Here is a 26,258-nt window from a genome sequence, read left to right as displayed (position 1 = left end):
CTGATACTCCGACGCTGGTGACCCTTAAAAAAATATCTTTTATTCGATCGATCGCTTGAAAACGAAATCTAATCGTATTTCAAACAAATCTATTTCAACAATTATTTAATTCTTTATCTAAAAAGAATCAATATTGTATTAGACTGTAATTCCTATAAAAAATGTATCCTTAAATTCCATGTAAAAGATATTAAGGATTAATAATCTATGTTCAAAATTAATCCAGTGAAAATGTAAAGCTTCGTTTGTAAAATATTTTTTCATTATTGCATATTAGAATATTTTAATATTTACCAATGAAATATTTTAAAAGTCATAAAGATAGATCAAATCGAAATATTGAATAACGCAAAACAATGTAAAATTAACTAATTTCCATTTTATCAATCGAAATTTAACGTTCTTTTGTAATATGGTCAATAATTGCGTTTTGTATCGTCGCTAGTATTTATAAACCTTTAAAATCGTTCCTATTGAAATACTCTTTAATATTCTCACGCTTGCAACCAAAGAATATATTAATTATAAAACATTAAAATAACTTTCACCGAATAACTAATAACATTCTGAAATAATAATGAAATCAATTTGAACATTGTTAGAAAGTAAGATAATAATTCGATAGAAACAAAGCACTAAATAATTGTAATTTTAACGCAAAATCGAATCCATACTAATTTTCTGCCGATATCAGAACCAATTCTAATATTATACACAACGTATAATTATTATCTCTATTCCTATTCAAATTATTGTGTATTCATTGTATGTATACTATTTAAATTGAAACTAATAACATTTACACACGGCAGATAAATAAACAGTGAATTTACGATATAGAATGAAAGCCATGGTAGATAAATAAACAGTGAATCTACGGTATAGAATGAAGGCAAATCTACTTCGATTTTCTAATAATTTGCAGGAAAATAGATAACAGCAATGTTTCACAGACATCGATTTTAAAATTATGATAAATGATAAATGTAAGGGGATTCTGAAACGATATTTTGATTAGCATTATGATTTACTAATCCATATATAACAAATTTCATCTATAAAAAAAAAAAAACAACTACGAATAAAAATCTGTTTTCTACTTAAATATACCTATTTCGTGTATTCATTTATTCACGCTCTAGATTTTTAAATATGCTTTATATTATTTCACGATCGATATCACCATTTATGTGTTATACGTATTAACAAAAGAAAATTTTATTAAGAAAGAACTCATCCCTGATGATCTTTCCTAACTGGTCGAATCGTACACGCAGATGGACCAACATCTGCCAGACCGGTTGGTCATCTCTCACTGATTTCCAGTCTTTACATCGCGCTTTTGCGTTTTTTTTTTCACCTCACGACCGGTTGATTCATCATTGTCCATGACTGGTCCATCTCGATGCTGCGATTCAGTCTCACTGACCAGTTTGTCCAGTGCTATATTAGACCGCCTCTTAACGTCGAAATAGGGTGTCGACTGGTTTAACGAAAATCTTAGCTTAGATATCGTATTGTATATCTTAATACGAAATAAAAAAAAGAGAAAAGTATTTCAGCGATCAGTGAACATCATATCTACGACGAAGAAAGTGAGTGACATAAAATCGATCAGTGATGATAAACATAATCGATTTTACATTATCTGAGAAGAAAAAAAATGTTAAGAATAAATTCTCGAGTAAAAACTTAATAAATATTTTAAACCTTTAATGAAAAAAGTAATCTTTGTTTTGTTTAATTCTCTATTAATAATCGATAATAAAACAAAAACGATCAATCGAAATAATGTTAATAATTCTATCAATTTCTAACAAAATCTATTGGAACTGATAATTAATTAAATAAAAACAAGAATAAACAATGAATAATTATCATTATAGAAGAAACTATATTACCGATCAATTTCTTGCTTTCTTGGAATGCTCTTGTTCAAACTTACTCTAAGGATGCGTAGGTGGCTCTAGTAAACTGGACACTGGTCAGAATCAATAATTTATCGGAGATGCACACAAAATGGTAACCTACGCCATCTCGTAGAAGATGGCTGGACATTTTCGTTAACTCCATTGGTTTTCGATCAATCGTTCACTCATTTTTTCATTTTTTCTAACTTTAAAATCCCTCCATTATCAGTGTTTATCTCACAGATTTTTGTTAATTAAATTTACACTTGATTGAATAAATAATCACACTTTTTCAGGATATAGATAACAAAGATTATTAAAGCTTACGTTCTTACATTCACTGATAAACTTAAAGCAAAATTTTGTTTTCAATGTCTTAAAAATATAAAGTCAAAAGTAAACAACAGTTCGGAAAAGCATCCTCCGTATAAAAACAAACAACAAGAACGAGAGAAGTCGTTAGGTCAACATTCATTGGCGTGAAAGTTTTGTTGAATTCGGATCCCTAATTTATAGAAAGTCGAGTGTCACGGAGGTCGAGATTAATCCGTTTGAAGTCGGTCAATCTTAAGACGACAGCTGCTGCTGAAGGAATCCATTAGTAGGCTTACGGTGTTCGCGTCTTTCCTGGGGTTCCTTGGACCACCCCCTTGAGGGTAAGCAGAAAGGCGCTTTTGTTCAAGATAATAAGCCACCATTGTTAAGATAGGTGGATCTATCCGTCGACCTTATTGTTCATCGACCCGCTTTGCTTCGAATTTCTACGATAAGAGAGAAGTTCTCGACCGTGTTATCATCATTCGTTTCTGCTCAAAAGGGTTGAAAATATTTTAATCATGTACAAAACTTCGTACTAAGAAGAAACATAGCAACTAATCGAACTTCTAATCGTATATCCGATTTTTCCTACAGTAGACTCATAAATTAATTATCCTATACATTACTTATAATAAGAGAGAATTAAATATAATAAGAATATTCCTATAGAAAATAAAAAATAATTAGTCTTTTCTAGTTTTCTCAAAAACACACGTTATAAGAACGTGCATGGAGACTCGTTGAGAAGATTCGCCATCGTCGTCATCATCCTTAGAGTGAGTGAGCGAGCGAGATGACCGTAGGACCGAGGGCCAGCCTCGTGAAGCAGTACTGCACCCCCAGGAACAAAGTTATATCGGCTCCTGTTGCAAAGAGGGGTGAGAGACGAACGTCGATGGGGTAGCCCGTTCCTGGGGGAGCGACGAAGTTCGGTGATTACCTAGGACTCTCCTAGGAACGGAGAGTTTCCTACTTCAGCCTCAGCTCTGGCTTCAGGAACCTAACAGTCGAGCAAAGTAACTAAGGTTATTCGCTGGTTCGTAGAGAGAAGCGCAGGAAACGGTGAGTATAGTAGGTAGGGGTTGAAAGAGAAGGGATGCAGCCGATATACCGTGAGATTCTGCATCGCGCTATCTCCCTACTCGAGCGATCGTTCCCGTGAGAATCTCGAAGAGTCGTGATTGAGAGGAAACCTCTCGATCCTTTACCTCTGACCTTCTTCCTTCGACTACTTTAAGAAAATGATGCTTGCGTGTCTTTGCTCGAGTTTTACGCATTCTTATTATAATTACGTGAGATAGTAAAGTATTTGTAAATAATATACTAAGAACATTCGAAGCGTTCAACTCATAAAAAAGAAACGATAATATCAAAGCATTGAAACGTTAGACTTTATAACATAACATAACATCTGAAAGTCATTTTAAAGTTACAAAACAAAATATTCTTACTCATCTGTGAAAGAGCTTTAACCTTCGAGCGAGTTCGAGTTTATATTGAAAAAGCGTAACTCGCGATCGGCCAATTTCCCGGTATTTCAAAGGACACGAAATATCGTAAGGACGGGCCGTCGTAATAACCATAATTCAATATGGCTGTTAAGATGATAGGAGTCTCGAGACTCTATGTCTGGTTTACTCAGTTCCGTGGGGGTTGCAAATGGCCTGCAGAACCCTTTCCTGCACCCTCTCCTCTATCATCTACTGCACCCTCGATATACAGATGTTATCTAAGATGAAAATCAGAGAGAGGGAATACCATTGTTTCACTATAAGAAATCTCGATGCTTTAAATAGTTATATCAAGATTCCTTAAATTGTAAAATGGAATTAAACTTTTTCAAATTGAACCCATTTTTCAATGGTACGTTTGAGTAATCAATAAATAGATTCTAGACAGCCACTAGATTACAACTCGTTATATCTAATCGAGTTGATTGACCTACGTCAGTTTTATATAGTACTACATAAAACATGATAAAACATGAAATCGTATAAAAATAGTATGTGAGCCTATTTTTTCAAATTGACCGCGATTATCTCTTCTCTCTTATCATCCCTTGCAAAGTAATCTTTGCTTGTTAACATACAATTTCATAAATACATTTCTTAATATTGCCTTAACTGAATACGAATTACTAAAAATTTGTATACTCGAAGTATTATAAATTGATATAATGAAATTAATTATCGAAAAATATAATCATGTTATGATTAACAAATAAGAAAGGATAACGTTGACAGTAGATTTAATCAAATATTCAATTATATGAATTAATGTAGATGTAGATAATTTAAAAAATTTTATAAATTTACAATCTCTTAACATATATCCGTCATTTTTGATATTAACGATCTTATGTTTTCTACGTGTCATTCTTTTTTATAATTTATTAATCCCTTAAATAAATATCTTCTCGTCAATTCGTCGAACAGACTGCACAAATAAGACTATGCAAATACACAAATCTAACTTGGAAAGATTTCCTGCCATCTTCGGCAGTTAAGATCCCTACAACTTTCCCCTTCCATTGAATCTATGGATCGTTAGGGTGAAGGATTCGAATCCCCTTAGATCAGTGTAGGCGCGGCCATATTTTTGAGGAGAAGTACAAGGGAAACGCTTTCATCGCGGAGAAGCGGGGGGTTAAACGTGATGCTGTATGGAGCAGAGATGGTCCGCGGACACCCAATCAACCCTCTGTAAGGCACGTCTTACCCTCTCTACGAAGTTATCTTTCTTGTTCCTACCCCGAACAGAGTTAGGGTACTCTCCGAACTCTCAACTATTGACCGAAACACTCTCTACTATCGTAGCAAGCAATTGCTTCACGAAAGTTGAATTTCTTTATACGTTTTCTGATTTCTTACCGTTCACTATATTCTTAATATAAAAATTAAATAAATGAATATACATATAAATAGATCTAATATACTCAATATTTGAATATAGTTCAATTGCAATACTTGTGCTTTAAATTTTATAAAACAGTGTCTACGATATTCTAAAGACAGTTATAATAATCTATCATATAAGCAAAAGGAAATTTTAGCGTCATATCGACACAACCGTAATTGAAAATTACTGTCACACAATATATAAAGTATCGTGATCGATGGAAAAGAAATTTCGATAAAAAACTTCCTTCATTTTTCAACGCTATCCTTCACCTCGCACTCGCAAAGTTTACGCATTACAAAGACATTGATTTTATGTATCCAATCACCGCGAGTACCTCGCGTCGAGATGATAATGTCAATCCAATTTCGAACTTCTAATCCAAAGTTGTTCCCCTATAAGCTTCCGCGGTCGTCCGTTTCGGTACGAACAGTTGATGTATTTTCAATCTCGTTGATTCAACAAACTTTCTCGCGTTGAGAAAAGTAACGACTATAACGCAGGAAAACATGTCGCGAAAATATATTTTCATTATCCCAAACATTTTACATGAATATTTTCATGAATCTGTAAACAAAAATGACTGAAATTTCAATTTAAATAATCTATCTTGGATCCTTGACAAAATAAAATTAATTTTTTATCTATTCATTTACTTAATTATATATTGTCATAGTAGAAATAATAAAATCATTCCTATTAATCTGCCAAATGACGAACACACGTCTAAAACGTTTTGAAAATTAAAGATCTTAAATAATTTTAGAGAACTAGCTTGACCCGAACATTAAAAGATATCACGACCTTCAGTTCTATTATATCGAATCGTGAAATCCCGATGATCAAGGCATAATAATTCGGTGAAGCGTCTATAATTCAGACGTACCACGTGCTGTCCCTAATTTCCTTGATATTCGCGTCGAAGGGTCCTTCCGCTCGAGGAACCTAAGGATGCCAGAAATACCTTACTATCGAGATATATATTGAAGCGCGCCTTACAGGATAGGCCTAGACACTTTGGACTTGTATTAATTTCATATCCCTTCCGCAGTCTGATGCGCGGACGGTACGTTCAATCGTCTATTTATTACCGACGTATATCCAATCTTCTGCCCTCTTCGAGATATCGCCTAGATGGTAGGGAGTGCCAAGTGGATATTAATTTCGATTAGTCCGCTCTAAGGAAACTTGATTGAAAACAGAATCGTCGACCGATATGAGAAACTAATAAGACAGTACACACACACCCATATATATATATATATATATATATATATATATATATATGTATGTATGTATGTGTGTGTGTGTGTGTGTGTCTGATCAATTTCAAATACGTAATATATTGACGTAAAATATAAACATCAAAGAAAAAAAAGAAAAATTATTAAATTCATCAAATAACTATCAAATACTATCAAATACTATCTTTACCGTTTACAATTACGAAGTCCAATAAGATTAAAAGATCGAGCGAGAAGTCAAGAAACGAGAGTCAACCCTTGACTCGAGTAACTTTAGGAAGATTCTCAAAGGGACCAACGAAGACGAGACAGGACTAGAGAATTGGAACGGTACACCTTCCTTCCATCCTCGAAGTACCTCGAAGGAAATCGGTGCAAAGTTAAATGCGAGTTCTATTAACGAAATCGAGTTGGCTCCTGGCAAAGCCAAGTGTGGATATGCACCGCATTACTGAAACCCCGTAAAGGAATTTGCGGTTTAAGTTGCGTTCCTCGCGGAGATAGAGCAACCTTTTGCCTTTCCATAGCATCTGTCCTACTCTTCGAAGCAAATCCTCTCCTTCGCTTGTACGCACTCCTTTCTCGCTTTACTTCTCCTTCTACTGATGATTCGCGGCCTCGGTCACCCCAAGGCTAGTTTCTCCGCAGAACCCTTAAGCATAACTATCCGCACAAGTTGGAATCCGTAGGTACTTTCGTTGCGACGAAGCTACGAACTCGCCTCCCTTTTCAGAGCAACCACCCCTCTAGCTCCATTCCCAACCTCCATCGTTTTCGTTCGGGTCTCGAACGCGAAGGCTATATTAGTTGCAAAAGCAAGCTGAAAGGAGAAACGGTGGATAGAGGGCTCGAAACGGCGCTCGAAGCTAAGATGGAGAGAAGGAGAATGAATAGAGAAAGAGAAAGAGAAAGGAGAGAGAGAGAGAGAGAGAGAGAGAGAGAGCGAGAGAGAGTGGGAGAAAGAGAGAGAGAATATCGCCATGGAAATAATAAGCCTGACGTTTAGAATCTACAAAGTTCCTAGAAACTTGGGAATCGAAGCTGTCTTCCTAGTTAAATGAAATAGACTGAAATGTATAGAGTATTTCAATAATGAAGTATTCAACTTTGGTGTTCTCTCAAAATTTTCATTCCTTCTTCATCTCCTTCTTCTTCATCCCAATATCAATATAAGCGAGAAATTCCGGTTTGGATTCTCAATTATTATAACGACAGTTATGCATCCAATAGAACCAGTCTTGCTTAAACGATCCTGCTTTCTCCACCCTTATAAGTAGCGAACCGGTAAACTCGTGATGCCAGAAACACACGTGTCATCCATAAGAAGAGTATCTCAGTTTTTCAACGGTTTTCGTGGACCTAACATAGGATGAATAATTCGGAACAAACTAAAACGATAAAAGAGAAGAACGCCATCGAAAGACGTTCGGGAATATACCAAAGGGGTGGCCAATCGAGGGAACTACGAAAGAGGGACGGGATGGTTTAGGGTGGGAGTATATGATGGTGGAGGCAACTCGTGCTAATATCGATTCTACCTAAGATTGCCTCAGGCCGTTCTCATAAGTCGAGATTGAAATTGAAAGATAGAAAAAAAAAAGAAACCTAAAATTTCACGCTGTTCTTGTTTATCCTAAAATTAAAATTTTAATAAATGATAAAACAAAACAAAACGAGACAGAATTACTTGATAAAGAATCGCTCGAATTTGATAAAATTTACCAAGATTCGAATAGCTAAGAGAAAATAATTAATGCTCAAATTGGCATCGAAACGACAATTTCAAAAACATTAAACCCAACATCTTGGAATAATTCTCAGATATAAGTTTAAAATCAATTAATCTTAACAAACAGCCAAACGAACGTTCGAGAAACATTCATTTACTTGAGTAGTAAGTTATAAGATCGAAGGGGTCTAAAGTAAGCAAATATTTGTCATTAACTGTTCTGTGAATTCCATCGAATTGAAGATTCTTGCTACGGCCTTCAAGAGGGTCATAACGTGTGTTAAATCGAAGAGAATAAAAGTGAGTTCTTCGGGAGAAAATTTACAATTCGGCAGAGAGACAATCGGAATTCGGAATCAGCGGTGAGTCCAGGAAAGCCAGGAAGATAAGACGTAATTAAAGTCGATGGGCAAGAGGGATAAGGAGAGAACCGGTGGAAGTACGTAGGTTCGCAGGAGAGCATAAACTTGTCCCAGGGGATGAGCTTGCTTTCGGTTGGCCCTCAGTAACGTTACAAGGGGAGTATCACGAATGCGACCACGAAACGCAACTCCTTTGTCGGACTAGCGTCTCACCGTTTAACAGCTAGCCGAGAGAACGAGCCGGAAAGAGAATCTTGGTTAATCTTACTAATCTTAGAACGATCAACGAGTGGGCCTTGCGATATCAAGAGAAATACGTTGTTGATCATTTAAAAAACACGAGTTGTTGATATTACCTATTTATCTATTAACATTGAAAATTAACTTGATAATTCTATCTGCTTACAATTAAAGTAAATTCTCATTTAATATCAATGATTCTAATAATTTATTTTTCTTATGTCATTATATCTTGTCATTATATCTTCTTGACTAAACTTTCTGAATTGAATAATTCGATTAAAACTATTAGAAACATCAAAGCAAATTCTACCTAATATAATCTTTGTTTTTGCCGTCTTCAGTATTTACTATAGGGAAGTAAATACGAAATGAGAAGTAATACTCACTTTGATCTATTGAAATATTCAAGGATACAACATAGCAAAAAGCCAAATCGCTTTTGCAGAATGCTTGATGAAGTTACTAAGAGTATTTGAAACTTGTGGGATCGTCAAATGAGTTATAATTATCTATAGTTAAGTTTCAATAATTCGAAGAATAATTTAGCTCGAAATTGATATTAAAAATTAAAATTAAAAAATTTTAATTAACTATTAAACGCATTAATTATTAATCATTTTTTTCGATCAGTATATTTACAAATCGAATCTATAAACGTGTAAAAATAAAAATATAAAACTTGTATCATCAAATACGTAGACTTAAGTCTTGTAATGGACAAAGGTCACGATAAATACTAAAGTTTATCGCTAACGGTTACGCAACTTAAATGGCCCATAAATGAGTTGATTATTCTCGATAATTATGGATTCCTAAACCCTTCCTGAATATGCATGTTAGTTCTGTAAGCTAACAGTTCTCATAATAGTGTCACGATAAACGATTCTATGATCAGGACGCTCCGAGCTTTTAAGTAAGACTATTATTCTATAGTTAATATTTCGTTAGAAAGAAACATCGACTATTTTATATATTTATATAAACATATTATTGTTACCGTTTCATCGATTGAGATATAGTCACTTTCAATAATCAAATCTCGGAATATGTCAGGATAATGCAGAAAATTAAAATTGTTTAACCAATATTGCACCGAGACATTTGTAATTTCAGTGACGAATACGGAAAAAAATGAATTAAAAGCATGTTAGGAGAAACCTGTCTCTTCTCTCGATTCATTGTGTCGGTGTGTTTGCTCGTATAGGAACATTATACCTCTCATGCTGTCGGCGCGGGTGAATTGAAGAACTGAATTAACAATGGGACATCAGACAATGTATGATTGTCAATTTTTATAGAACAGCTAGTACGAAGTCAATACGTATTCCGTAAGAAAAACAGAACGTGCGATTTCTAGATAGACGTTTATGTTCTTCCATACTCGACTGACTTTATATGCATAACTTTTTTGTATTTGCAATTCATTATAATAATAAACTGATAATAATATTATTTAAAAGAAACTACTGATATATTTAAAATAACAAGAAAACAAATCACTAACAGATAGACACGCGATAATAAATATTACGTTATTCTAAATTATAATTATCACTAATTGATAATAATCAATGATATGTGTTTAATTAAATCTATTCATTATAAGAATAATTACTTAGCAACCTATAGCTTATTTGTTTTCTTCAAAGTAACGTGATAAGTTAAAATTAAAAGTTATATGCATTATTTTTTCGATACGGGATAGCGAAACGATACAAACATATCTACATAAAATCCATGCAGCATGTTGCAAGAGTTTACGCCATAAATTCCTGTAGTCGCTATTTTTATTCGATTTTGATAAACAATAACTGAATTGGAAAATAAAGATTTTTTACAAGAGATCATAGTTTTTGATTTTCAAAATAGGCTTTTACTTGGGTAAAAATTACTTTTAAAAATTATTTTCTTTTTAAATAATTGTCTTCAAAAAAAAAAACCTTTATTTTTCGAATGAGTTTTTGATTACCAAAATCGAACAAAAAATACAACCATGAGAATTCATGGCGTAAACGCTTGCAAACGCATAGCAAGAGAATCCCTTCATGTAGTATATATATTTATTTACGCTATATCAGAGAGCTATGAAGCATGTCGACGTCTTTTTTTTGGAATCTCTGAATGATCGACTATATAAGGCACAGATATCCACGTCGCGTAGGTGCGTAGTGGGAGAAGAAGCTTCAACTCTTTTAACACGAATGTGAAGTAGCGCCACTGCGGCTTCATAAATTGAAAGAAAAACAAAGTTTATGCCATGAATTCTTATAGACGCAATTTTTATTTAATTTTGATGATCAATGACTCCTTTGGAAAATAAACATTTTTTTATACGAGATTATCGTTTCCGATTTCCAAAGCAAATTTTTACTTGTGTGAAAATTATCTATTTTTTGACAAAAAAAATAATATATTCCAAAAATCGGAATCAATAAATTCGTGTAAAAAATCTTTATCTTTTGAATGAATATTAAAATCGAAAAAAAATGTGACCTGGTGTAAAAATTCATGGTGTAAATCTTTGCAAACATATAGAATTGCTTAAACGTCTTAAAATTACAGAAGAAAATATAACTTATCTGCCAATCACCTACAAGCTATATGATATTTAAATATGTGATTAAAGAAACAGATACCTTATATCAGAAAAAATATATACATATATAATGATGTATTGATAAATGGCTACAGGATGATCCATTTTTGAATATTTTAAAATACAAAGTAAACTTTTAATATAATTATTAGTTATATATTTTTAAAGAAACTCTTGAAATTATTTAAAGAATATCTATATTAAAGATTATAAAGTCTATAATAACGTTTAATATACCATGTAAAAAATATAATATAATGTCTTAAATGGATCACCCTATATATATACATTCATTTACGCAGAGACTGCTTCTAAAAGCCGGTTGTCGACACTAACGGCGTTCATTCTATACATTCACTCGCCAAGCGTTATATGTGTATACGTGCACACACAACTTTATAACTGGCGTGCATAATAAGAAATCAAGTATTATTGCAAGTATCTCTCGACGAATGAAATCGTGCTAATCGAAGAAACGAAGACGAAAAGTTTTAAAGTTTTCATTGTCGTTGAATTTTGCAGTTTTTTTAAACGAGTCATGTCCACGTGCGAGGACGTCCGAGGAATTGTACTCTCCGGTACACAATTGGCAAAGTAAGTTATAAATATTATCCATTTGTACTTATTTTTTATTAATTAGATGTATTGACATACATCTTTCGAACGAGTAGCATATCTGTATGTTCTATTTCGTATTCAACATGTGTCTTAATATATGCATAACGATAGGATATATAACGATAATTAATTTATTTATTTCATTAACAATTGGCTAATTTGATCTAAAATTATGAAATGTTGTTATTTGTACACTCGCTCAAGGTCAAAATAATTAAGATTAGTTATGAAAAACATGGACTAACCTGTCTTACGAGTTATTTCCTTCGCGAGTAAAATTTAAGGTTATGGTTCCTACAAAGGCGGGAAAAAAACGAAATGGGATCGCTCTTACCACATTCAAAATCATTTCGAATACCATCATCTGTAATTATTTCAAAAATCTCACATGAACACATAATATATATGTTTATTATATATAATGAATTATGATTGATAATGTACATTTTAAATATGAAATAATAAATTCAACAAATAATTCTCATAGAAGCTTTTCCTTACAGAGAAATTCGTGCATCCTTGGCGCAAGATGTAACAAATTTAAAAACAAAGCTACCAGACTTTACACCTGGTTTGGCTATTGTCCAAGTCGGCGGTAGACAAGATTCTAACGTTTATATACGAATGAAAATCAAAGCAGCTACCGACATTGGCATAAACGTACAGCACGTTAAACTTCCGAACACCATAACGGAAACTGAATTGATCAACGTAGTGAACAAATTGAACAATGATCCTAACACTCACGGTATCATTGTTCAAATGCCGCTCGACACCGTTAATGAAATTAATTCTCATTTAATCACAAATACAGTGTCTCCTTCTAAAGATGTTGATGGGTAAATTAATATTTTTATTTTAAAATTTTTATTTTTTAATATAAGCTAAGCAATTTAAAAAATATAAGTTTATCGACTTCTAAAAAATAGAAGTTTCATCGATCCATTTGATTTAAAAATCTATGATTATTAAATTTAATGGAATATTAATAATTTGCTACTTTCATTCTTCTCAAAATGTAATTATCAGAATTTAGAATCAATATCATTATTTGACGCAAAAACAATACGTCATTATCGTTACTTTTACGAACAATAAATATTTCGTTATCGCACAGCTATAGATAAAATTTTTTTGATATCATGAGTTTGCAACAAATATGTTTTACGAAACTCACTGAAAACAGTGCTTTTATATAAAATATAAAAGTCCTTACAATCGGCATGCTCTTTGACATGAAATGACGCAAAATATGAGATAAAAAGAATAAAAAATCTCGCGAAAAAAACATAATATTTTTTACAGATCTATGATCTTACACATTCTCTCATAATAACAAAAATATCGATCGTATATACGATATTAAATACAATTGGAAGAATCACCGAAATAATCTACAAATCTTAATCTTAATCATGAAATTTAGAATAGACATTTTTATCTCGTATTTCCGGTGATTTAAAACATTAAGCAGTTTCACACAATAATAATTTTGAAAAATTATAAAATATACATATGTACATATGTATATAATATAACACACGTAGAAATAAAATATATATAGATATATAAATGTGTGTGTGCGTGTGTGTACTTATTATGAAACATTTTTTTCAGTCTCAACACGATTAACGAAGGAAGAGTTACAATCGGCGATATGTCAGGATTTGTACCATGCACACCTAATGGCTGTATCGAGCTCATTAAAAAGTAATTGAAAATGTATAAAACAAATCGTATAAAACTGCTTTAACGTTTTTAAACTCAATATTATATTGTAGGAGCGGTGTACCAATCGTCGGTGCTCAAGCCGTAGTTTTGGGTAGAAGTAAAATTGTAGGTACACCAGCAGCTGAATTATTAAAATGGCATAATGCGACAGTAACGATATGTCATTCAAAAACGAAAAATCTTCCAGAAATAGTAAGTTTTTCGAGCAAGAAGTTTGAAAATGAATTTATTCGAAACGATATGAAGATAAATGTAAATTACAAATAATAAAAAATTGCTTTATTTCTCAATTTAATTAATTTTTGAGGTCTCTCAAGCCGATATCTTGATCGTGGCTATCGGTAAGCCTGAATTCGTCAAAGGGAGTTGGATAAAATCAGGCGCTGTCGTAATCGATTGTGGCATCAATTCTATTCCGGGTAAGATAAAGGGAAAAAGTTCTCAATTGCCTATATACTTAATTTAGAATTGAAAAATACCTTAAATCGATAATATCGATAAAAATATAGTAATAAAGTAAAATTTTTGTCTTGTAATGTGTCTGTTCAAGTCGTTATTTTCGAGATACTGTTCGATAAAAATCTCTTCAAATTCAATTAACGCATATGATAAGAACGATTATATTCTCACGTTAAATTGAATAATACATCTAACATGTTTTCCAGATTCTGGAAAAAAAACCGGTGAGCGTTTAGTAGGCGACGTCGCTTACGAGGAAGCTTCAAAAGTAGCTTCATACATTACGCCGGTTCCTGGTGGTGTTGGTCCTATGACGGTAGCCATGCTGATGAAAAATACAGTAACGTCGGCCAAAAAAGCAGCTGAAAATCTTCTTAATGTCGATTGGAAACTAAGGATTTTGAAGATTAATCCAGAGAAACCAGTTCCAAGTGATATAGCTATTTCTAGAAGTCAGACATATAAACCTATTGTTAACTTGGCTGAAGAAATCGGTCTGTTACCAAATGAACTAAGTCCTTATGGAGACAATAAGGGTAAAATAAGTTTAAGTGTCCTAAAGAGACTGAAGAATCAGCAGAATGGAAAATTCGTGGTCGTCGCTGGTATTACGCCAACACCTCTCGGTGAAGGTAAAAGTACGACGGCTCTTGGATTAGTGCAAGCTCTCTCAGCGCATAAAGGAACAAATTCTTTTGTTACGTTAAGACAGCCTAGCCAAGGTCCTACTTTCGGAGTTAAAGGAGGAGCTGCTGGTGGTGGATATGCGCAAGTATGTTCAAAAATAAAATTATAAAATTTGAAGTCTTATTGTTATAATGAAATATGTTCTTATTTTTTCCTTTCTAGGTAATTCCTATGGAAGAATTCAATCTTCACTTAACCGGAGACATTCACGCTATATCCGCGGCAAATAATCTTTTAGCAGCTCAAATCGATGCTCGATACTTTCATGAATCCACTCAAAATGACAAGGCTCTTTACGACAGATTAGTACCTACAATCAAAGGTGTTCGAAAATTCTCCAAAATTCAATTAAAGCGTTTGCAAAAACTTGGGATCACAAAAACCGATCCAAATTCCTTGACGGAAGAAGAACAACGCAAGTTCGCACGATTGGACATCGATCCACATAATATTACATGGACAAGAGGTATATGCAATAAGAAAAATAAAATTAATTACTTTAACGTTAGTTGAACGAGTACACTTTCATTAAAACTTATCTTTTTTTGCAGTGGTTGATATAAATGATCGTTTCCTACGTAAAATAACTATTGGTCAAAGTTCGACCGAAAAGAATAAGACAAGGGAGACTTCTTTCAAAATTTCTGTTTCTTCTGAGATAATGGCGATACTTGCTTTAGCTGCGAACGTCGAAGACTTGAAACAAAGATTGGGCAATATAGTAGTTGGATTCAGTAAGAGCGGCGAGCCTTTAACTGCTGAAGATTTTGTTCGTATTTAGTTCACGATATTAGAAGTTGAGATATTTTGATCTATTTGCATTTATTCTTTACCTACTGTTATCAATTTAATAGGGCATGACTGGTGCTATGGCTATTCTTCTGAAAGATGCGATTGAACCAACGCTAATGCAATCTTTGGAAGGTACACCTGTAATGGTTCATGCTGGTCCATTCGCTAATATCGCACACGGTTGTTCCTCGATAATAGCAGATACTATTGCATTAAAACTAGTGGGACCAAATGGTATTGTAGTGACAGAAGCTGGATTTGGTTCTGATATAGGCATGGAAAAGTTCTTTGACATTAAGTGTAGAACATCTGGACTCGTGCCGAATGCTGTTGTTCTTGTTACAACCGTAAGAGCCTTGAAAATGCATGGTGGTGGTCCAGTAGTAACTCCAGGTGCAACTCTAAAAAAAGAATACATTGAAGAAAATGTCGAACTTGTTAGAAAAGGTCTTCCAAATCTTCAGAAGCATATTAGCAATGGTCTGAAATTTGGAGTACCCGTTGTTGTAGCTATAAATTCATACACGTAAGTATTTCATTTTGCATTAAGTATATCTGAAATTCATAATAAATTTTTTCTAAAATAAATCGCGAGAATACGTTTTTCCTATTGCAATAAAAATAAATATTTATTATTTTACTAGTACCGATACAGAAGCTGAACTACAACTTATCAAAGAAGTAGCATTGGACAGTGGTGCAGCAGATACAGTGGTTTGCACTCACTGGGCTGATGGTGGACGAGGTGCAACAGCTTTAGCAGATGCAGTTATTGCTGCAACAAAAAAACCAAGTAACTTCAAGCCATTGTATGATCTAGATCTTAGTATTGAGGAGAAAATAAGTGTCATTGCTAAAGAAATGTATGGTGCTGGAGAAGTTATTCTAGCAAACAAAGTGAGTAAATTTAAATGAAGAAATATTTGGAATATTCTACAGAATTATATATTTGAAGTACTAACACATACACAGCAATAATACATTTTTACTTATTTTTCGAATCTTAGGTAAAAGAAAAAATTAAAGTATATAACACATTAGGTTACGATAAGTATCCTATATGTATGGCAAAAACATCTAACTCCCTAACAGGAGATCCATCTATCAAAGGTGCCCCAACAGGTTTCAAACTTGATATCAATGACATATTTGTAGCCGTTGGTGCTAAATTTGTCGTAGCATCTGTTGGAGAGGTAAGACTTTCAACTATAAATTGAAAAATTTTAATTAAACTTAAAAATTTATTTCGCGAACATTTTTAAAAATTGCAGATCATGATGATGCCAGGTCTTTCTACTAGGCCAAGTATTTATGATATGGATTGGAATAGTGAAACGAATGAGATAGAAGGATTATTTTAAATATAAATTCATTTTTCATATTATAGTCATATAGCAATAACTTTTTCTATTTATATTTTTCGTACTCCATGTACTATATGTATATTCCATATATATACTGTATATTCTATATAAAATATTATCTTATAAATAACTAATAAGATCATATTAGTAATTTAAATAGAAAAACAATATTTCGTAATTTTGTGAGTAATTTATTTAACTTTAGTAATAGCTCTAAATTTTGCTGATCTGACTCTAGGATTTTTATTAATTTCTTCGGATGATGGTGTTAATACATGCTTATGCATCATTATCCATGGTGATCTGACTATATCATTTAATTCGTCAATACAAAAACTTTTATCATAATTTAAATATTTTAATGGCATAGCATTTGCCATACTATCTGTTATATTTCCTGTCATGTGTCTTTTAACAACAGTATCTTCCAATGAATGGAAGGATATTGTTATCAAACAACCACCAATTTTTAAGTAATTTTGTGCAAGCACCATGCCATAATTGATTTCATTCAATTCATTATTTACAAAAATTCTAAGAGCTTGAAACGTTTTTGTTGCACAATGTGAAAATCTACCTAATCGATCTTTTCTAATTTCATTATCAAATACAGATTCAACAAGCTGTGCCAATTCTTTTGTTGTTTCCAATTTTTTATACATGTATCTTGCTTCAATAAGCGCATGTGCTATCTTTCTAGCCTTCTTTTCTTGTCCATAAATTTTCAGTATATGATACAAATCTATCTCATCTGCTCTTTCTATTACATCAGCAGCAGTTGGATTTTCAGGACATCTACAACCATCCATTCTCATATCTAATGGTCCGTTTTTTGACAAAGAAAAACCTCTTTCTGCATTGTCAAATTGCATTGATGAACATCCAAAATCAAACAAGAAGCCATCAATACTATTCTTTTCAACTTTATGTTCGCTAAGTAATGATGATAAATCTGAAAATCTTCCTAACAAAGGAATCACTTGTCCAGGATAGTTCTTTGATAAATCTTGTGCAATATTATATGCTACTGGGTCTCTATCTAATGTAAAAATTGTTACATTGGGTGCTGATTTTAAAATTTCAGTAGTATGTCCTCCAGCACCAAAAGTCATATCTACATATATTTTACCTGGAGATGGTTGTAAATATTGTAAAACTTCTTTTGTCATTGCAGGTATGTGTCCATTACTCTTTTTAATTACATCTTGTTCTTCTATATCCTGTTGTTGACTGAAATATCTTTTGTTCGTTACATATTGTGTATTAATTTTTGCTACACGATATAACTGTATTTTTGTTTCATGATATAGTTTGTTGCTACGAAAAGCTCGTAAATATAATAAATTAACTTTAAATTTAAGCATCCTTACGGAAATTCTGTATGCTGCTTATAAGCTTCTTAAGAAAAAATTTATTTTCTTCTTCCAAATATTCTTTCATTTCAGGGCTTAGTGCAATATTACATTGCTCTGCTGTTAAGCCACTTGCAGTACTTGTAAGATTACGTTTATATATTTGTCCATAATGATTTGAAGTTATCCTTTTCAAACTTGCATAATATCGATCACATTGTTCTTGATCTACTGGAGTAGTAATATCACCTTTTGAGAAGGTAAGTTTCACTTGGTCACGAATATGTTGACTTAAATCTCTGAATAAAAAATATGAACAACATTTATATCACATGTAACAATAAAATTCAAGAAATATAAAACTTATTTGCATGATAATTGTAATTTTAATATTATATCTAACCTATTATATCTAACCTATCAGTACCTATATAAATCAAATGATTTGATTTATTAAATATATGTAAATTATATTTTTCTTATTAATATGTATATAATATACACATACGTATATATATGTAAATAAAAGATTTCTAATACATATAAAATTACCTGCCAGGTTTTGACTTATCTAATGGCCAAGATTCTAACAATTTCATAAAATTCCTATAGTTACCAGCCATGTTTTAATTTGCGTGATAGGAATTCTCAATAATTCATGCTTTCTTTTGTATGTATATATTATTACTTATAGGTTACAAAGTTAAAATTCAACCAATATAATTGAGTAATATATTTGGATGCCGTTTAAGCGATTGGTAAAAACTCACTTTTTTTCAAAATATCATATTGTGTACATTGATCGACCAATTGTTACTATTTACGTTTTATCTTTTACTTATAACTGGTACATTAGAATACAATAACAGGAACTTTCCAATCACAGATGATGTAACTAGTGATCTTACTCGATATTAAAGTACTCAATAGTACCAATCTTGTAAAAAAAAATTTTGAACGTGTAGTCACATTTTCAACTCACTAACATTATATATTTTCATAAATGATTATAAATTAATATAAAATTATCATTGGAAATCTTATACTTCCATGTATAAAAAAAAAATGAATGACACAATTGATATCGGTGAAAAATCAATCGTATATCTCTCAAGACACTATGGATTCTAAATTTTCTAATGTTGGTAAAAAGAAGGGACATTTCTAACAGTTGATTTGGCACTTTCAAACGACGATCAAGTCATGTAAGCGTGCGTGGTGTTCACTCGTTCGGCGACAATGGCGGCAGACCTGGAACAATTTCAACAGCTTTTAAACACACTTCTCAGCGCGGATAACGATGCCCGAACGCAAGCGGAAGTATGTATATTATATCCAATTTTTTTTACGCATATAACAAACATATTTTCAAGACGAAAAATGTACGGATTTTGATGATGATTCACTGATTACCCCTTGAGCACGTTGCCAACATGTCAGAGCTTAGCATGAATGATTTCTCAAATCGCTATCACATTTTTAGTGTCTACCTTTCTTAAATCTTAATTCGATATTGCATTTACACCTAACAATGTCATGTCTAAATTTATATCAATAAGAATCGCCAGCTTCTCGGATGAATGCTAACAAGTGTTTGGAATAAGCTAATAAAAATCCAAAATGGTGTCGCGCGCGGCATTGCGTGCTTCGTAAAATCCATTTATTCACCTTTAAATATAATTTAATATGATTATGACAGAAATAATCAAAGGATACTTCGAAAGATCAAATTATATATATACATATATTTTCCTAAATGTAAATGATTAATGACGTGGATAAAAATATAGCATACCAAGCGGCATGGAGTTTTCGTTGTAATCGTTCATCCAACGTGCGTTCCCTCCCACATGCACTCTTATTTCCAGTTCCGGTATTTAAAAATTATTCGTACGAAAAATTAAATCGAATCGAATCTACATACGTCCAATTTAATATTTATTTTTTCTTTTACACACCCCCCCATAGATTTGATTGGATTAGATTTATACACATGCGTATACGCTAGCATAATTCATTTCATTCCTTTTTCTATTTCCAAATTCAATCACGTGCGATCCGACAATCGATCCTTATCCTTTAAAGGCGAACGATCTTTATTTTAAGTCTGTAATCTTTATTTTATTGAAACTATACATTGAATAAAAAAAATCTATATTACATTATAAAAATATTATAACTGTATTATTTAATACAATTATATTATTTTTTTATAATCTTTTATATTCTTAATTTGGAAACTTATTTCATTAGATATAATTCATTTTTTATTATAATTAATGTAAAATTATATATTGCACTAAGATTGTACATTGTCAAAATATATAACCAAAATTAAATTGTTTATAAATTAATTTTAGGAAGCATATAACAATCTTCCAGTGGAAACTAAGGTGACATTTCTTTTGACATCCATTTGCAATGCTGCCCTTGCAGAAGAGATGCGTGCCATGGCTGCAGTGCTACTGCGCCGACTTTTTTCTTCTGAATTTATGGACTTTTACTCTAAGGTAATAGTCATAAGAATATCTGCATATTATGTTATATAATTGTTTTTTACATATCTACAATTTTTTTTTTTTAAATCATAAGCACATAAAAATTTAGTTGATCAAATAATATCAAAGAAGCAAACTAAAATAGTTTCAAGCAAACTATATATTATGTTTGAAGTTAGTGCCAACAAGTATTGCCAATGATAAATATATTATCTATAGTTATCTTAAGTTAACTTTCTTAATAAAGATTTTATTTTACTTTATAATCTATAATTTAACAAAATTTTAAGTTATTTTCTTTGTCTCATTGGTTTTCTGTGTGTGTAATAGTTTTTGTCTTCAATTTAAAAAAAATCGTTAATACATTGTGTATTTTTATATAAAAATTTTAACATTAAATTTCATTCAGATTCCTCCAGAAGCACAAGTACAGTTGAAAGAGCAAATTTTGTTATATGTTCAAAATGAACAAACAGAAACAATTCGCCGTAAAATATGCGAAGTTGCAGCTGAAGTTGCTCGTAATTTAATAGATGAAGATGGAAACAATCAATGGCCAGAATTTCTTCAGTTCCTATTTCAATGTGCAAATAGTCCTTTACCAGCATTAAAGGAAAGTGCATTACGAATGTTCACGTAAGTTCATTGCTTTAAATTTCAAATTGAATTTAAAGATTGAAAAATCGAAATAAATGAAAATATGTATAATAGATCCGTCCCTGGGGTTTTTGGAAATCAGCAAGCAAATTACCTTAATCTTATTAAGCAAATGTTACAACAGTCAGTCATGGATACCACAAATTATGAGGTAAATAATTAGTTTATACAAATTTGGAAGATTGATACACGAGATACCAGAAGTTTAGAATTTCTCGTCACAAAATCTTCCTAAAAAAAATCTGCCTTCTGATGACTGTAGCTTGTAAAGTTTTAATTTGCAGACAGATACGGGGCATACATATATATGTGTGAATTCCTTACATTTTTATTAATTAAAAGAAAATTTTGTAGTCATCACTAAATGAAATATATTTTTCGATTATACAGGTTAGATTCCAAGCAGTAAGAGCAATAGGAGCTTTTATAACTTTACATGATAAAGAAGAAAACATACAAAAACATTTTTCTGAACTTTTACCTGTAGTTGTGCAAGTAACTGCTCAATCTGTAGAGAAACAAGTTGATGATGCTTTATTAAAAGTACTGATCGATTTAGCTGAATCTACGCCAAAATTTTTAAGACATCAGTTAGAAAATATCATGGAAATGTGTATGAAAATTTTTTCGAACGAAGAAATGGAAGATTCTTGGAGGCAATTAGCTCTCGAAGTTTTAGTAACACTTGCAGAAACTGCACCAGCAATGGTTCGTAAAGTTGGTGGAAAATACATTGCAGCATTAGTACCTTTGGTTTTAAAAATGATGACAGACTTGGAAGAGGATGAAAAATGGAGTTTCTCTGATGAAATTATAGAAGAAGATAATGACAGTAATAACGTAGTAGCTGAAAGTGCTTTAGACAGATTAGCATGTGGTTTAGGTGGTAAAACCATGCTACCACAGATAGTGCAAAATATCCCTTCAATGTTGAGTAATACTGACTGGAAATATAGGTAAAATAGCAATGTATAAAATTTATTTAAATATCTGAAAAATAATTGATATTATTTTCTTCTCTAAAAAAAGGCCACAGAATAGTCAGCGATTATATATTTAATATAAGTAATCGCGTTACATCTGTGGCAAAGTAATCAATGAGATAACTCTTATTTCTATCCTATCGTTTTGATAGATAGAATTCGGAGATTCTCATTGCATGTTCCTTTTAAGAGAGTTGATGTTAATAAAAAATTACCATCATAGCATTGGAACAAACACTTTTATTTTATTACATTTATTAAATTATTGATTATTAAATTACTAACAAAAGAAATTTTGTATTTAGACATGCAGCTCTCATGGCTATATCTGCTGTTGGTGAAGGGTGTCACAAACAAATGGAAGCTATATTGCCACAAATTATGGAAGGTGTTATACAATACTTACAAGACCCTGTAAGTTGTTTTAGTTTAGAATATTCTGAGTTATCGTAGAAAATAAAAGGCCATGAATGGAATGAACTGCATCATCAAAATTTTGAAAATAATGTTATAACATTCTTGGCAGAATAATGGAAAAGTTAATATATGTATTCATGTCACTGTTTTAGCAACATGAATTTCATAATCTTGACTTTGAAGTTTCTGAGAGCTGATTATTTTGAAACAAAGATAGTCATAGTGTTGAAACATACAAAAATATGATAAAAGTTATATTTTGTATTATTTTCATTGTACAATTTCTATTGCTTTTCTTTTAGCATCCTCGTGTTAGATATGCAGCTTGTAATGCAGTAGGACAAATGTCAACAGACTTTGCTCCTACGTTTGAAAAGAAATTTCATGATAAAGTTATACCTGGATTACTTATGGTATTGGATGATAATGCAAATCCTAGGGTACAGGCTCATGCAGGAGCTGCATTGGTAAATTTTAGCGAGGATTGTCCAAAACATATACTAACTCCATACCTTGATGGTATTATGGCAAAACTTGAATCGATACTCACTGCTAAATTTCAAGAATTAGTAGAGAAGGGTACTAAACTTGTTTTGGAACAAGTTGTTACAACTATTGCTTCTGTTGCCGATACGTGTGAAGAGCAATTTGTCACTTATTATGACAGATTAATGCCTTGTCTAAAATATATAATTCAAAATGCGACTCTACCAGAACACAAAATGCTAAGAGGAAAGACGATTGAATGTGTCAGTCTCATAGGTGTAGCTGTTGGCCCAGAAAAATTTATTGCCGACGCCAATGAAGTGATGGACATGTTATTAAAAACACATTCGGAAGATCTTCCTGATGACGATCCTCAAACAAGTTACTTAATTTCTGCTTGGGTTCGTATTTGCAAAATTCTTGGAAAACAGTTTGAACAATACTTGCCTTTAGTAATGGGTCCTGTCCTACGTACTGCGGCAATGAAACCAGAAGTTGCATTATTAGACAATGAAGATATGCAAGGTATAGAAGGAGATCTTGATTGGCAGTTTGTTTCTCTCGGAGAACAACAAAATTTCGGTATTAAAACTGCTGGTCTAGAAGACAAAGCATCTGCATGTGAAATGTTAGTTTGTTATGCGCGTCAATTAAAAGAAGGTTTCGCGGATTATGCCGAAGAGGTAGTGCGACTTATGGTTCCTATGTTAAAATTCTATTTTCACGATGGTGTACGTACCGCAGCTGCATCAAGTTTACCATGTCTTCTTGATTGTGCAAAAATCAAAGGACCACAATATTTAGAAGGAATGTGGGCTTATATCTGTCCTGATTTATTAAAAGCTATAGACACAGAACCAGAATCTGAAGTATTGTTAGAATTGTTATATTCTCTGGCCAAATGTATAGAAACGTTGGGAGCTGGTTGCTTAGGTGCTCAACCTATGGCAGAACTTTTACGTATTTTGGACAAATTACTCAACGAACACTTTGATAGAGCAGTAGCTCGATTAGAAAAACGAAAAGATGAAGATTACGATGAAGTAGTCGAAGAACAACTTGAGGATGAAGATAACGAAGACATATACACTCTGAGTAAAATTGCAGATATTTTACACGCTCTTTTTACTACACACAAATCATCATTTTTTCCATTCTTTGATCAAATTTGTGGACACTTCGTAAAATTATTAAACCCTGATAGATCTTGGTCAGATCATCAATGGGCTTTGTGTGTTTTTGATGATGTAATAGAATTTGGAGGTCCTGATTGTGCGAAATATCAAGAATTCTTTTTACGACCAATGATCCAATATGTGTCAGATAAATCTGCTGAAGTTAGACAAGCGGCGGCATATGGTTGTGGAGTTTTAGGACAGTTTGGAGGAGAAGCATTTGCTCAAGCATGTGCAGAAGCATTACCAAGGTTAATGGAAGTTATCAATGATCCAGAATCTAGATCACCGGAAAATGTTAATCCTACAGAAAATGCTATATCAGCAGTAACAAAAATTCTTAAATATAATAACAAAGCTATCAACGTAGATGAGATTCTTCCACACTGGTAAATATCATTTTATATGAATAAAAAAAGACATTAAAACCAATACAAAATTTCAATTGCTATAATAATCTTTATTACTACGTTTTATAGGCTGTCTTGGCTGCCGGTTGTAGAGGACGAAGATGAAGCTCCTCATGTTTATGGATATTTATGTGATTTAATCGAAGCGAATCACTTAGTAGTTTTAGGACCAAATAATGCAAATCTACCTAGATTAATAAGTTTCTTTGCTGAAGCCCTTTACAGAGATGCTGTGCCTACAGACAATCCGGTTATGGCCAGGATTCTTAGTATCGTTAGACAAATTCAAGTACAAAATAACATTGATGTTAATAACATAAAATCTATTTACTTTAAATAAATAGATAGATAGAATAATCATCATTGTAATATTGTTTCAGAACAACGAATCTATGTTTCAAGCATGTATAAATGCTTTAACGACAGATCAACAACAGGCATTGAGTGAGGCACTCAGTGCACAGACTACCAATTAGCCCCCTGCTTTCGTCGTTAAATTTCTAACACTTTAGTGTAAAGAAAACAAAAAATAATAATAAAAAAAAAAAAAACACCATACTCGCGTTAAGGTACCCTTATTATGGGAAAATTACCGAGATTTTAGGTAGCTAGATTGTACCTATGGGATTTTCGCTCCAGCCTAATTATCAACAAACAGACAGGTATATTAACTGTTTAACGTATTATTAGTAATCTACTTATTGTTGATTGTATATTTCAGCATCATCAAATTCTTTAACGACATTAATTTTAGTATTCGGGATTGTTGCAAAATCAAATCGTTAAGTCGATAATTTTATTCACTGCTGACCGATGCAGTATATTAATATACGTGTAATATACTAATGTAAAGGTCACAACTATGAAAGAACTTGCATTGACGAATTTGAAAAAAAATTTTCTAATAATACTCTTCCATGATAATTGTATAACGATATTAATCTGATGTATATACACAGGATCTTCTTTTGCTAATCTTTTTTTGTGTCTGTATAATTATATATTATATAAAAAAAAAAAAAAAACATGAATAAGGCAGATAGAGAGCTACTAAAATTTTTGAAATATTCTCTAATATTGAAACTCGAGTGATGCTAAATCTGTAAAAGGAAAATGTAGCTTTATAAATCAAATAGTGTTTACGAACACTAACACAGTTTTGTTATGCGAATGTAATTATAAGAAATACGATGTTTTTGTCACTGCGATCTCGCACATTTCTTTATTGCATCTATTGTTCTGGAACTGCACGCCGGTTCTTTCGGCAGAACGATACATCTTATGAAAATATATAAAAATAGACTGGAAAAAAGCAACACACATCGCTTT

General features: G+C 32.2%; 4 protein-coding genes and 1 non-coding gene across 7 annotated transcripts; 3 read left to right on the top strand and 2 right to left on the bottom strand.

Annotated features, from left to right (window-relative positions):
* Positions 1-9,559: 9,559 nt before the first annotated feature.
* On the top strand, positions 9,560-17,129 carry LOC127064887 (C-1-tetrahydrofolate synthase, cytoplasmic). Of its 3 annotated transcripts, none has more exons than XM_050996528.1 (13): positions 9,560-9,617; positions 11,823-11,894; positions 12,422-12,757; positions 13,536-13,628; positions 13,700-13,841; positions 13,957-14,068; positions 14,315-14,880; positions 14,958-15,261; positions 15,347-15,564; positions 15,650-16,113; positions 16,232-16,484; positions 16,595-16,780; positions 16,859-17,129. In XM_050996528.1, exons 1-13 carry the CDS (start codon positions 9,592-9,594, stop codon positions 16,946-16,948), a joined length of 2,862 nt encoding a protein of 953 aa, XP_050852485.1. In that variant the 5' UTR covers positions 9,560-9,591; the 3' UTR covers positions 16,949-17,129. The 3 variants fall into 3 exon arrangements, with proteins under 3 accessions (XP_050852485.1, XP_050852486.1, XP_050852487.1); XM_050996529.1 differs by lacking the exon at positions 9,560-9,617 and adding an exon at positions 9,949-9,980; XM_050996530.1 differs by lacking the exon at positions 9,560-9,617 and adding an exon at positions 11,615-11,734.
* Positions 16,517-18,323, bottom strand: LOC127064888 (probable methyltransferase-like protein 15 homolog). Its single transcript, XM_050996531.1, has one exon. The coding sequence runs from the start codon at positions 18,313-18,315 to the stop codon at positions 17,143-17,145; it is 1,173 nt and encodes a 390-aa protein (XP_050852488.1). The 5' UTR covers positions 18,316-18,323; the 3' UTR covers positions 16,517-17,142.
* Positions 18,081-19,067, bottom strand: LOC127064889 (ubiquinol-cytochrome-c reductase complex assembly factor 2). Its single transcript, XM_050996533.1, has 3 exons — positions 18,856-19,067; positions 18,322-18,602; positions 18,081-18,190 (listed from the first exon to the last, which is right to left on the bottom strand). The coding sequence occupies exons 1-3, from the start codon at positions 18,924-18,926 to the stop codon at positions 18,165-18,167; spliced, it is 378 nt and encodes a 125-aa protein (XP_050852490.1). The 5' UTR covers positions 18,927-19,067; the 3' UTR covers positions 18,081-18,164.
* Positions 19,068-19,467: 400 nt separating this feature from the next.
* On the top strand, positions 19,468-25,591 carry LOC127064810 (importin-5). Its single transcript, XM_050996379.1, has 9 exons — positions 19,468-19,623; positions 20,664-20,813; positions 21,211-21,437; positions 21,513-21,609; positions 21,849-22,414; positions 22,747-22,855; positions 23,161-24,908; positions 24,999-25,218; positions 25,310-25,591. The coding sequence occupies exons 1-9, from the start codon at positions 19,543-19,545 to the stop codon at positions 25,403-25,405; spliced, it is 3,294 nt and encodes a 1,097-aa protein (XP_050852336.1). The 5' UTR covers positions 19,468-19,542; the 3' UTR covers positions 25,406-25,591.
* LOC127064916 (small Cajal body-specific RNA 8) lies at positions 21,634-21,763 on the top strand. The gene has a single exon (XR_007781870.1). It is a non-coding gene; the product is annotated as a small Cajal body-specific RNA 8 (non-coding RNA).
* Positions 25,592-26,258: the final 667 nt, after the last annotated feature.

Source organism: Vespula vulgaris, chromosome 6 (assembly GCF_905475345.1).
Source record: "Vespula vulgaris chromosome 6, iyVesVulg1.1, whole genome shotgun sequence".
In the NCBI taxonomy this organism is placed as follows: Eukaryota; Metazoa; Arthropoda; class Insecta; order Hymenoptera; family Vespidae; genus Vespula; species Vespula vulgaris.
Note: the sequence above shows the minus strand (reverse complement) of the source record. Positions and strands in the feature narration are given on the sequence as shown.